The sequence below is a fragment of the Rhinopithecus roxellana genome, chromosome 1 (genome assembly GCF_007565055.1).
Source record: "Rhinopithecus roxellana isolate Shanxi Qingling chromosome 1, ASM756505v1, whole genome shotgun sequence".
NCBI lineage: Eukaryota > Metazoa > Chordata > Mammalia > Primates > Cercopithecidae > Rhinopithecus > Rhinopithecus roxellana.
Window position 1 is genome coordinate 134,320,049 of NC_044549.1, and position 13,817 is coordinate 134,333,865.

At 34.2% G+C, this 13,817-nt stretch overlaps 1 protein-coding gene across 6 annotated transcripts in view; it reads right to left on the minus strand.

Annotated features, from left to right (window-relative positions):
• FXR1 (FMR1 autosomal homolog 1) overlaps positions 1-13,817 on the minus strand; it is a 67,672-nt gene that overhangs the window by 6,071 nt on the left and 47,784 nt on the right. For 3 of the 6 annotated variants that reach the window (XM_010352531.2, XM_010352527.2, XM_010352526.2), the window contains exons 11-15: positions 9,813-9,899; positions 8,114-8,171; positions 7,964-8,026; positions 2,786-2,989; positions 698-898 (exon numbers count right to left, since the gene is read on the minus strand). In XM_010352531.2, coding sequence (XP_010350833.1) covers positions 698-898; positions 2,786-2,989; positions 7,964-8,026; positions 8,114-8,171; positions 9,813-9,899 — 613 coding nt within the window. Of the gene's footprint in view, positions 1-697; positions 899-2,785; positions 2,990-7,963; positions 8,172-9,812; positions 9,900-13,817 lie in introns of all 6 variants that reach the window. The other 3 variants (XM_010352528.2, XM_010352525.2, XM_010352524.2) reach the window with 1 other exon arrangement.

Genomic DNA, 13,817 nt, shown 5'->3' on the forward strand with positions numbered 1-13,817 from the left:
GCAAAGTTTACCATGAACTATTCTGACAAAAACAAACAAACAAACAAAAAAACCAAAAAAACCTTTACTTCAAAGATTTAAAGGGTAAAAATAAACTTTTAATTAAACACCAAAAATAAAACAACAAATGTTTACTGACAGGAAATACATTTTTGTGGCTTTCAGCATTCCAAATGGATTAAAAATGGAATTATCATCTGGAAATTCAGAGGGTTTTAACTCACAGTAAAACTCTCAGACTTAAACTGCCATCATTCAGGGACACAGTTTTCCTCTCTAGTACAGTTTGGTTTATACCGAAGTTAATGACATTTTAGCCCTTGAAAATTAATGCCTACTCTTGATATATATACCTTTACCAGTGTCATTTATAATTATTTTAAAAGAGGTAAGATGAAAGCCTGATTTTAGCTTGGGGACAATAAAAGCACTAAGTACCTTGCCGTACTGATTTAATGGCATCAAAGGGCACTTTAACCCTCCAAGTTTCAAATAATTTGGCTATAACAAATCTGAGAACTAAACATTTAAGACAGACAAAAAGCTATCTACCTTGTTCAAAGTAAACACTAAGAAAAAGTCCATTTTTGAATTGCATACTTTCTTTGAAAAAAGCTTCATACACTAACAATAGTATACAATTTTTATATATATATGTATATATATATATATTTCTTTTCCCTAAGTGCTTACATACCTAGCCCATTTTCATTAACTGAAGCTGTATCAGATTCAGTCATTCCATCCATCAGAACAGCATCTTCATCAGTCCTTCGTCTACGAGACCGCCTACGACGGTTAGTACTGTGATGAGATTCGCTGGCATCAGTGTCTGCAGTCTGATCTGATTCTGTATTATCAAGTAAGCTGTATGGATTGCTGTCTGGATCTTTCAGCACTATATTCATGTCAGAGGCAAGAAATACTCGTTTAAGAGAATTGAAATTATGAATGTTTGATCTATATTGAACTATATCAATTAATGATAAACTTCAATCTCCCCCAATAAAAATGCACTGTCTTCAAATAAAATGTTTTCAATATTATTTACCTGGAAAATAACAAAGATAATTAAATATGATAAAACTTTAAGTGGTTATGAAAAATTAAAGCAGAAAGTGAGCAGACATCTTGGCTTCCTAACATTTCCTGTGCCTTGTTTCTAAAATATACATTAGAAAATAGTGTATTACATGCTAATTCTGGCATTCACATTTCAAGATTATCCTGCCCAGAGGCTAGAAAAACAAAGGTGAAAGAAATAATCGGCTGTTAAGAAATAATTATAAGAAAGAGCTTTGTCCCCGTAACTGATTTCAAAATGACTGCAGCTTTCTTGTGTTGATGTTGATAGACTATTTCCCAAATAATACTCAATACCTACATTCCATGACATAATAGAAATCTGTAACTATGAACTGAAGCAATCAAAACAAGTTGAAACAAAGCAGCCAATTAAATAAGGTTGAACTTCTAACTGGTTATGAAAGGAAAATGTTGAAACGAATGCTGACTAGTACTCCATCTTTAGAAACAACGTGTGAAGGTTAGGTGAAGGTAGAAAAGGAAAAACTGTTATGGTATAATTCATAAGAAAAATACCCGTCTTACCTATGTGCATTTATTACCTCCAACAATCAAATTTATAGCAGAAATTCACCTAATTCTGATTTTTCCTAAGATTCCTTTGGTAACAGCTAGCAAGCTAACCATCTTTGCAAAAGACACTAAGCATATCCATTAATCATAAAACACTAGGTCAAGTACATTTATTTTTAAGTTCAATATACTGTAATTGTAATCATCTTGGTAACTGTACACAGTGTACTAAAATATAAAAGCTATTTTCCTGAAAGCCTGTAAGTTTATTAGGGCTCAAAGAATATTACTGTGGAAAGCGAAAAAATCTAAACAAACAAACAACAAGTTCCTAATTTTTGCCCTGATTTGTTCCAGTTTTTGTAATTTGTAAGCACAGTTGGCATCTTATTTAATGTATCTATACACACTCTCTATAATATTAAAATACTACGTAAGTTTTCATGGGTACAACATTAAGGAAAGTGTGGGTTTCTTAAAGTGGTATACCATAATGATATGTTAAAGTTATATCCTTAATAGTCTATGTATCCCTGGCAATTATCCCCCTAGCCCGTTATGCTAACCAAGAATATTCTGGAAACTCCTACAACTTAATGTAAAGCATAAAAAAATTTTAGAAGACAGAATTAAGTAAAATGTTTCTTACACCCTCAAATCTTTAGTCATCCAAACACTCCTTTACAGCACAATTCCTCAAACGATTAAAAAACTTAGTTAATTCCACAATTTTTCCCTGTTCCCAAAGTACTATATAGTATAGCTAAGAACGCTCTTCACTTAGTTTTCAATACTAAGTATAGAAAACTACTGACATCTCTCCGTGCATTAGAAATCTCTGGGTCTGTCTGGCAAACAAAAACACATAACCCAAAAATTCTAGGGAAAACAAAAAATTTCTAATTAAATAAGCCTCCCAAACCTGAAGAGATAAACATCTGACCCTCATAATATAAAGAAAAGCTGTCAACTAAAGTTGTGACCAGAATATTCTAAGTAAACCTTCACTGAGAAACACTCTACAAGGGCTTTTCCTGATACTCTATATGATCTACTACTACCTTCTCTAAGACAGTGAGTAGAAAGAGAAAATTCCAAAAATGGACGGCCCTGGGAGATGAACTAACTTGTGTAAAATTATACTGTTTACAAAGAAAGGATGCTGACAGAGTATAGAAAAGACTACCAGAACTGATGGAGGATTTGCCACCACGTGGTCCACCACGACCTCGACCCCCTGAAACACTTCTGCCTCTCCCTCCTGGGCGTCTCCTGCTGTCACGCTGATGTCGGCTGTCTCGATCATCTTCTCCTGCCAATGACCAATCACTCAGCTCGTCTTTACGCTCAGATTCCGTTTCAGAGGGGTTAGACAGCTCAGAATTTGTACCTTGGAAAAGAAAAGAACATAAACCAATTAATTAGATTTCTATAAAAAGAGGCTTTTAAAATGTTCAAAATTATTTCCTACAAATTGTTTAAATAAGCAATACTGTTTGGCTGCTTCAAAGAAAGATCCATGAAAGTTAAAATCAATCTGAAATGTACTAAGGAATAATCAAATATTATTATACTATTAATATAGTATAGTATCTATTACTTAATACAGATTAAAAAATAAACTGATGTGCAGAAGGCTGCTCACTTCTTCAAAACCAGCAGAAGAATCCCTCACTACAGTCTAAGATGGGCTATGTCATGTAATATAGTCAAAGGTGTGACCATCCCATCAGCAAAAAAGGACAATATCCAGGAAATATAAAGTCATGGAAGTTAAAAAAAAAAACTGATGTGCAGAAATGCAGTTAACAGAAAAATTACAGAAAATACACATAACATTAATTCCTGGGTTTTGGCACACACACAAAAAACACACACAGAACGTCCATCATATATCAATATTAAAATGTACTTAACATGGATAGTCAAACGTTTCTGCTCATTTGGGTTTTAATAACCTAAATTATTCATACAATAAAAATAACTTCTATCCAATATTTGAGTAAATTAATCATATTTAGAAAAATGAATAGTTTAACTGTATAGTGTATTTCACCATCATTTCATTGATTCTAGGGTATACTTTTCACGTTAACATCTCTGAAATCAAGATATTTCTTATAATTGATGGCATCTTTATTACAAGCTTCCAGCTTATCATAATTTTTCCAGTAGGTTGTATATAAAATGATAGCATGCTTTACTAGCATCTTAAATTGTGGTTTCTGCCATTAAAATTACTTTTACTTTTTGCTTTTTTTACTTTTACTTTTAATGGCAAAAACCGCAATTACTTTTGCACCAACCTAGTATGTGCAACAACTAAACAGAATTTAAGGTTTCTCTGAAACAGAAGGTCTCTCACCTGACAACAGAACTAAAGCCATGACCAGTGAGACAAATACTCAGCATGCCTTTAAAAGTTTACAGACCATTTCTAACACTGCAACTATTGTAATGGTGACCTTTCAAAAATTTATTTAAACACTACAAAGAGATCATCAGAAACCTACAGTATCATTTAATAATTACTGTAACTAAAGTGTCAGATACGTATGACTCAATCACTATCATATTCATTTCTACTTGTTAGTTCTGGGATGCCACTTCCTCTTTCCCTCTTATATGACCAAATATATCTCCTTCAGAGCCTAGTTCAATTTCTAACTCCAGACCATTGCAACTAAAACAGGTATCTCCCCATTTTTTGTTACCCTAAAATCGCCCCATATTTATCATAAGACTATGCCGTGTTATTTTTTCCTCCTTTGGAATTACTTCAAAATTGGTCTATGATAAAAGGGTGGAACTCCATCTTACATGTCCTCAAATGCCTAGCAGAGTGTATAACAATTTTCTCAACCAAATAATCTGCTACATTATTTTGAAGTTCATTTGCTAAATTCTCAGATAAGAGTGATGTCATGAAATACCTTTAAGTTCCCTATATTTAAACTCTGCAATCATTTGAGGAAAAAATGAGCTCTTCAGACATAAAAAGTTTTAAGTATTAAGGTGCAGGGAATAAAATGTAAAGTTTAATACATGAAGGTATATGTATATATGTATATGAAGTTTTATACATGAAGGTGCCTACTCACTTCCTTTCTCCTTTAAAGGTAAGTCTAGGATGCCTACCTTTTCTCCACATGTTGTTAACAACAGATGTAACTAGTCAATTATAAAAACAAGTAAGTAGTTGGACATGTGTATTTTCAAAGAATACATCAAATTTCTATTACTCACTTTCAATTCTTTGTTGGGATTAGAATCTCGGGGAAGGGAATTAATCTCCCCTAACATTTATTTCACCAAATGACAAAAAGCACTTTATTAACATGATGTCATAAAAGTTGCAATGAAGGCAATTTATCTCTCCTTGAATAGTGAAAAACAAAACCTTTCAGAACGTTTAAGAACTTCCGAATTTATTTACACACATATACCCTATCCTATCTGAAACCATTGCCAAAATTCAGGACAAATAAAGAATACTTCATTTTGAAGACTCGCTCAAAAGTTCCTATTGAAGTATCCTTAGAAATCCAGAGTAGTATTTATCTAACCCCATGTCACAGCAAGTAAAGTCTTCCTTAAATTTAACCTACATATAGTATCAAGATATTTAGAGGGAATGTCTAAATCATAGATTTCAGCAGGTAAAACAGATACTGAGGCCATAACCCCCAAAATTTTAATGAATTGGCTAGTGTTCAACATTATTCATATTAAATAATTCTTAATAATTCATATGAAATGTTTCTGTGATAGCAAAAAGGACTCTGCAAATGTGACTAAGGTTAAGGACCCTGAGATAGACTATCCTGGATTATCCAGGTGGGTCCAAACTAATCTCACTGGGTCTTTAAAAGTAGAGAAACTTTCTCAACTACCGAAAGGGGAATCCCACCAGACCTTCCAGAAAGAAACGGAGCCCAGCTGACAAGATTTTAGCCCAGTGAGACCCATGTCAGCCTTCTGGCCAACAGAACTATAAGGTAGTAAGTTTCTGTGGTTCAAGCCTCTAAGTTTGTGATAATTTATTACTGCAATTGAAAACAAATACTCTAATGAAATCAGGGAAACCATTTATTCCAACCCCTTAATTTTCTAAAATACAAGTTGGGGGTTCAAAGTCTTTTTAAACAAGCTTTAAAAGTAACGACACCAGGCTAGGCATGGTGGCTCACACCCACAATCCCAGCACTTTGGGAGGCACGGTAGGCAGATCACCTGAGGTCGGGAGATTGAGACCAGCCTGACCAACATGGAGAAACCCTGTCTCTACTAAAAATACAAAATCAGCCGGGTGTGGTGGTGCATGCCTGTAATCCCCAGCTACTCAGGAGACTGAAGCAGGAGAATCACTTGAACCCAGGAGGCAGAGGTTGCGGTGAGCCGAGATCGCACCACTGCACTCCAGCCTGGGCAACAAGAGCGAAACTCTGTCTCAAAAAAAAAAAAAAAAGTAACAAAACATAATGACATCGTGTTTTTAACCAATTTTAAAATCATATTTTCCCCCTCAAACTTCTAAAATCACCTTATGAAGATGGTTTATATCATTTTCAGTGGTTGGTTGTGCTAAGCTTAATAACTAAAACTAATCACGTTTTATGAACTCCAAGAGGCCATCAATTTTAAGATACTATTTTATGTGTCATTAAAAAAGAAAATGCTGTTAAAGTTGTAAGATGTCCAATTTAACGCACATACCAACTTCGGAGATGTTACACTGGGAAATGTTTCTTATAGTTCCTATTAAACTGATAAAACTATAGTACTCATACTTTATATATATATATACATATATATATATAAAATCAACTAAAAGTCTCACTCATATAAAGTATACATGAACATCTACAACCAAATTCAAATGGTTTTTCTTGCTTTTCCAAGCCCACTCAGATTTGATAACTATTTCAAGAAATAAAATGTTATTAATTCCGCTAAGATTCAGAGCTAAGAGTGCCATCTACTGAACAATTTGCACAGCTTTCTTGAATCCAGATGATGTTTCTCTACCTCTCACATAAATTATCTACTCTCAACAAAAGCATTTTGCCAGAGTAAGCTCTCAATAAGCAGACTTCCCACAAAAGCTAATAAAATTATTCAAAGAATTCATCATACTCATCATCCAATAAGTCTGATTATGCTAATAATGTATGGTTCAAAAATCAATGAGAATATATTTAATTTCTATGTGATTACTGGTTAACTTTTGCATTAAACATTTTCAGAAATATAATAACAGTTTGCAATTTTCATCCCTTTATATGCTGAACACTTCTTTATTAGAATTTTGCTATTTAGGTTTCAATATTGCATTAAATAAAAATATATATGTAAGACAATGAGAACATAAAGATATGATATTAAAGGGAAGGGACACAAACTTACAACTCTACAACAAATTGAAGATAGTTCAGGTTTAATATAACTTTGTCAGCATTACATGATCCTCCAATTAAGCAGGAAATTTGCATTTATTTCTATATTCCTTAAATGCCTTACATTTTGGAAAATGTTTTGTATTTCCTCAAAAGAGAGTAAGTATAGGAGTGAAGAAAAGAACAGGAAAAGAGAAAGAAAATGGGCGAAGGAAAAAAACAAATCAGGTCACTGCTAAGATCCAAGTCCAAATGTAGAAAAATGGAACAACTCCAAAGCTGAAGAAGAATAAGGGAGAATTTAGGATTAGAGAATTGTTGACTATCATCACTCCACTGTCCCCTTCCTACCTGGGTTATACCCAATCCTCACAGTGAAATGTATTTTAGAAAATGTTCATTTATGAAGTGTTAAACTAGATTCTGGCTTTAAGAGCCTTCATTTTAGTGAAATGTTGTTAAACAAAATAATTCCAGATGTGAGATGTTAATATATTCAAATATGCCAAATGAGTAAATATATTTTTTAAAAGCTAGTAAAGACTTGCTATATGTAACCTTGGCAGTGATTCGCATACTTTTCATTTTTTACTTGAAGAGGGTAGACAAAAGATGATTCCTAAAAGTATCACCACCATTACTAGGTATTTACTGGGAAAGGTATAAAACTGTACTAGCAAAGTATTTGAAAAACAAGTTACATATGTATTCTTTGTAAATATAATGAACATGACAATGAACTACCAACTTAAAAACATGCTTTGCTTCATTACATAACTGCTTGGAAATTTTATATATTTTACTGTCATTTTAATGTATACCATCACTACTATTAAGACATGTACCAAACCTTCAAAACTACCTTCTACCCTCAAAGCCAAGATAATGAACTAATTATAAGAAAATGTGTTAGAGCACCTAAACTATAACTACTATCATTACTACTACAAAAAAAAAGTTTTTTTTACCATAACCGGAGGTGTAATTAGGGCCCCGACGACCTCTGCCTCTTCCACTATAAGACCTAGAACCTTGTACAGAAGAGACGGTACTTTCATCAGTGGCATATCCTTTCTCTTTTTCAGGCCCTCTGGTGGAAGAAGGTCTGAAACCCATACCAATCTGTCGTAGCTGTTCATCAATCTGTAGGCGTTCCATTCTTAGCTGTTCTACTTCCTACAATCAAAACAAAAAAACGAGTAAGTCTTCTTATATATAACTTTTTGTCTTCCTAAAGCCTAGAGCTAGAGCTGTACTCCTTACCAAAACTGTGACCTTAGGCAAGTAGATAGTAAAGAGCATTGTGTTCCTAGTCAACAGAATTGATGAGGTCATTTGCTGTTTCAGTTCAACATTTACTGAACGGCCTAGAGTGTGCCAAACATGCTGCTATAGGCATACAATATAAAAGACAACATGGACTCTCCCCAATCAAGGGGATGTTTAACAGCTTTAAAATAAGTTATTAAATAACTAACAATTATACAATATTACCAGATTTTGCCCTCAAGGAGTTAGAACTGCTGAATGAGATACAGGCAGCATCTATGAAAGGTACTATTAACAAGCTACTTTCCTATCAAAGTAGTGACACATGAGTTGTGACCTAGAAGGACTGCTAGACTTGGTCATTCAGAAATTGAGGTCATTACAAGATGCAAAGGTTAGATGTCTAGAGAAAATTCTTGGTTAAAAGATGAGTACTGAAAGATAAAGCATTGGCTTCAAAATGCCAGTTTTAATTGCGACTTTTCATATAAAGATGAATTTCAAAAGAAAAGAAATGACATTATCAGTGATCTCAAAATAGTAACAGCAGCAATGATACAACAGACTGGGAGGAAAACATACTAGAGGCAGAGAACAGGTGAGGATATTATTACACTTTAAAAAGAGAAACAGCAGGAATAAAAGGGAAAGAGCAGAAAATAAAATGAAAATATTTAATAATTTATGGGTCATATTTTTCTAAAAACCCTTGCTCTTTATGTATCAACTCAAATAGACTATTTTGTTAACAATGGTTACAAATTATCAAATAATGTCTATGGAGATGATGCAGATGATTTGCATAATGCCAAAGTTACCAAGGAATCCCAATGTCACTCCTGGTTCTGTACCCTATTTGTATGTAAAGTACCAAAGTAAAAACTAAATGGTTCCAGTATGAACATGCAGATAGATAAGTGATCTGAGAGTCAAATTGCATGAAGACAAAGGAAAGTAATCATTTCTTAAACAAGAAAGAAAGAAATATAAAAACTCAGAAAGGGCCGGGCGCGGTGGCTCAAGCCTGTAATCCCAGCACTTTGGGAGGCCGAGACGGGCGGATCACGAGGTCAGGAGATCGACACTCTCCTGGCTAACACGGTGAAACCCCGTCTCTACTAAAAAAAAAACTAGCCGGGCGAGGTGGCGGGCGCCTGTAGCCCCAGCTACTCGGGAGGCTGAGGCAGGAGAATGGCTTAAACCCGGGAGGCGGAGCTTGCAGTGAGCTGAGATCTGGCCACTGCACTCCAGCCTGGGCGACAAAGCGAGACTCCGTCTCAAAAAAAAAAAAAAAAAAAAAAAAAAAAACTCAGAAGAGCAACCATGCACACAACGCCAATCATTTTAAGATGACAAAAGCCTTTTTAAATTCTTATGTAGAAAAATGGCAAATCTGAAGCTGAATTAACAAAAATATTTAAAGATTTGAAGTTTACTTCAAATATAAAATGTTTAATGTGAGGACATTTTAAATTTGTAGCAAATGTACAACATTTATGTAGTAAACGCAGCAACGATATCAGAATATAGTATGAACCATATACAAACCTTTAGATAAGCAATATGATACTCTAAAAGAACTTGCACATTTCCAATGCTTTCTTTAGTGCCAACAAATACAAATGGAACCATACCCTGTTTAAAAAAAAAAAAAAAACGGTCTTCAGTGTTTAATATTTTAACAAAGTTCTAGTCTGAAAGTGACATGAAATTGACAGGCAGGCAGGCACACACACACACACACACACACACACACAAACCTACCTTTTTTTTTTTTTTTTTTTTTTTTTTTTGAGATGACATCTTGTTCTGTTGCCCAGGCTACAGTGCAGTGGTGCAATCACAGCTCACTGCAGCATCAAACTCCTAGGCTCAAGTGATTCTCCTGTCTCAGCCTCTACAGTAGCTGAGACTACAGATGCGTGTCACCACGACCAGTCATTATTTTTTATTTTTTGTAGAGACAGGGTCTTGCTCTGCTGCCCAACTTCTTGCCTCAGGCGATCCTCCTGCCTTGGCTTCCCAAAGTGCTGGGATTACTGACTTCCCAAAGGGGTTACAGGCGTGAGCCACCGTACCAGCCCCAATATATAATTAGGAAAACTCTTCTGAAACACGCAGCAATTTACATGTACTAAACTTCAAGATTTAAGGGGGAAAAAATGCTAAAATCCATATAAGTTGAAATACTCAGATTTTCAATAACTTGTCAGATTTGCACCCCAATTTACTGTTGTAAATTGTGTTCTGTGTGCTAAACACTTTAAAAATCATTTTTAAAAATCAGTTTATACCAAGTTTTCTGATTTATAATCAATTTAATTTTCCAAGTACATAAATCAACTTTTAAAGTTAAAATGATTTTCTGGCAGGTCATGGTGACTCACACCTATAATCCTAGCACTTTGGGAGGCTGAGGCAGGTGAATCACTTGAGCTCATGAGTTCAAGACCAGCCTGGACAACATAGACAAACCACGTCTCCACAAAATATACAAAAATCAGCTGGCACAGTAGCACATGCCTGTAGTCCCAGCTACTTGGGAGGCTAAGGTAGGAAGATAGCTTGAGCCTGGGAGACAGAGACTGCAGTGAGCCAAGACTGTGCCACTGCCCTCCAGCCTGGACAACAGAGCAAGGCTCTGTCTCCAAAAACAAAAATAAACAATTTTCCTTCAAACTGGCTATGAACTTACAGGCTAGATGTATCTTCTCAGTAAGTATAGCTTTAAAGCATAATAAAGCACATTAGCCCACTTATCCCTACAGTATGTGCTCAGATAACAAAATCTTAAGTGTCTGTGTACTACAAGAGGTACTTCCTGATCACTAAAAGAAATATCACCTCCAGAGCATAAATATTTACAGAATGTAAAATTAAAGGAATTATTAAGATATGTAGAGGTAAATCAAAGTATTAGGTCAAACTTGGTTTACTTTGCTGAATTTCTGAATAAGAAGGTTTTTAAAAAGTGGCAGAAAAGAGAAATACGATGGCACACTGTGAATTTTTCTTCTTTAAAGAAACATACTTCCAGCTTCTTAATGGCTGAGAAAAATGAGAGTAAAGTTTAACTCCCCCAATCAGTTTCCATGTCTCTCATTTTCTTCATTTTACAGAATAGTTTCTAACAGTTACTTAAACAGAATGGCTTAGGGATTTTTGGTTCTAAATATGAAACTAAGCATGGCTTAAGACATTTTAGTTCTATATATGACTCAATTATTTTCAAAGTAATTTTTAAGAGTAATGATTTTTAGATACAGTTGATTTAAAACTTAGGCAACAGGGCAAGTGCTAGCGATACAGCACAGCTATTACAGAGGTTTGCAGTAGCTGTGAAGAAGTCATTTCAACTATGAAAGTGTGAAACAAGGGAAACTAATTTAAGATTAGGGAGTGGGGAAGTCTTAACACTGACCTCAGGAGTTCACAAGCAGATAAAAGGGCATTCAAAGTGAATAAAAAAGGGGGTGGGATGGCAAGGACCTAAAAAAATCTTAAACATATAGCCTGTTTTCAGGTCTGTATTATGCATTTCATGTATTTTATTTCATGCTTTTAAAAATTAACTAAGAAATAGTATCCCAGTTTTACACGGTTAACAAAATAACTTGCTGAAGTCATAAAATTAGCAATTGAGCCAGTCAATTTCATCTAGTTACCTAATTCCAAATAACATCTATTTGTTAACTGCCAGGATCTTCTGCTAAGGTGTAAGAATAAAGTTTCTGTTCTAAAGATAATCAAAATTCTCAGAAAAAAAAATAAACATTCTCATAAAAAACTCATTGTACAGCATTAATGATATGATCAAAAAACAGGAATTTAAGGAGAAAGTGAATTATGCCACTCCAGGTGTGAAAAGTTAAGGGAATAAGAAAGAATATTGTTATGTGAAACAAATGTTAAAAATAAATAAAATTTTGCCAAATACATAGTCATTCCAGACAGATAACCTTCACGGAGTAAGAGAATATACAATGCCTTGACCTTGAATGGGAAATGTTATCACCTTTAGTTACCACCAAAGAAAAGGAATGGTAAACTTTAAAGAGTAAATGATTACTAATGAGTATTAGTTCATTTTTCTAAGTTATTTTGGAGAAACTTAAAAGTTTTTTTTTAAATATTAAAAATTGATTATTTATATGTAATAGATAACACTGAGATAATCACTTAGCACTAAGAAAAATCTGAATCCCTGTTCCTGACACCTTACACCAAACTGGAGCAAAAAGTTTATGCACTAAAAACCATCAACAATAAAAACAAGTGGAGATTAAGATCTCTGATCTAGGAACAGGAAAGACCTTGCCAAGCATGACAGAAAATCCAGTCATAAAGCAAAAGCCTAAAAAATCCAACAATATAAAAATTTTAAAATGCCTGCTCAGGATAAAAAGAAATCAAGTCAAAAGAAACACGCAATGATCTTATCACCCACTGATACTAAAGACAAAAAATACATAAAGGACAAAAAGGTGGTTACAGAAAAATAAAAAAATGTCTTTTAAACATATAGAAAGATAAAGTGTACACTTACTGTAATGGTATTAACTAAAATTTAATAAAACCTAGTATTGGCGAGTATGTGGAAAACAGACCTATTTCCTACACTGGTGGTGGTGATGTGTGAGAAAGTAATTACCAAGCTCTAAAAATTTAAATACTATAAAACCTTTGATCTATCACATCCACTTCGAGGAATTTCCTCTCCAGTTATAGTTGGCAAAGAGTCACAGGGGATGTTGACTGTAGCATTGTTTTTAATGCAAAATAAAAGCATACAAAGGTAGTTTAAACAGGTTAAAGCCTAGTAGGCATGGAGAGGAAAGGAGAGACATGTACAAAGCACAGATACACATTTATTTCTGATATTATACCCATCTGTATTATTCTAACCTTTACGTAAACTTTAATAATTAAAAACTCAAACTTAATTTTTTTAAGTTTAAATGTCTTAAAATATTTATCAAGTGCCCATTCTCTTCAATTCATAGTCATAGGGGAGAATGGAGAATATGGAAGTTCGGGTTTGACTTCCTGATTTCAAGGAGTTCATAACTGGTTTGGAGACATATACCAGAAAACAAAACATAAGTAAGACGGAAAGACTATCATTAAAAACCCAATCATAAAGACAATAATTGCTATAGTACAAATGCAGGAAAGGTCATCTCAGGCTAGGAAGAGATCACCAAAGTCTTCAGAGTAAACAAGTTATAGACTGAGTCTCCAACTTAAATTGTGAAATGGTGGCCCCCAATAAGCCAATACCAACCTTCAGATTTATTTTAGCATGCAGTGTTTTGAAAACTGAAAAATTCTGAATATTATAGGTTTCCTGCTTCTCAAAAAATATCATTGTAGCAACAAATAAGGCATGCATTCCCCATTAAGAAAGACACTGTCCTTTCCATCCCTATCTTATACATTCCAACTTGCCTAATCACATAACTGCTTGGCCTCTGTAAGCATTTACGTCTCTTAACCCTGGCATAGAAATGACAGTAACAATGGCTAAAACTACAAACACAAGAAAGTACGGTA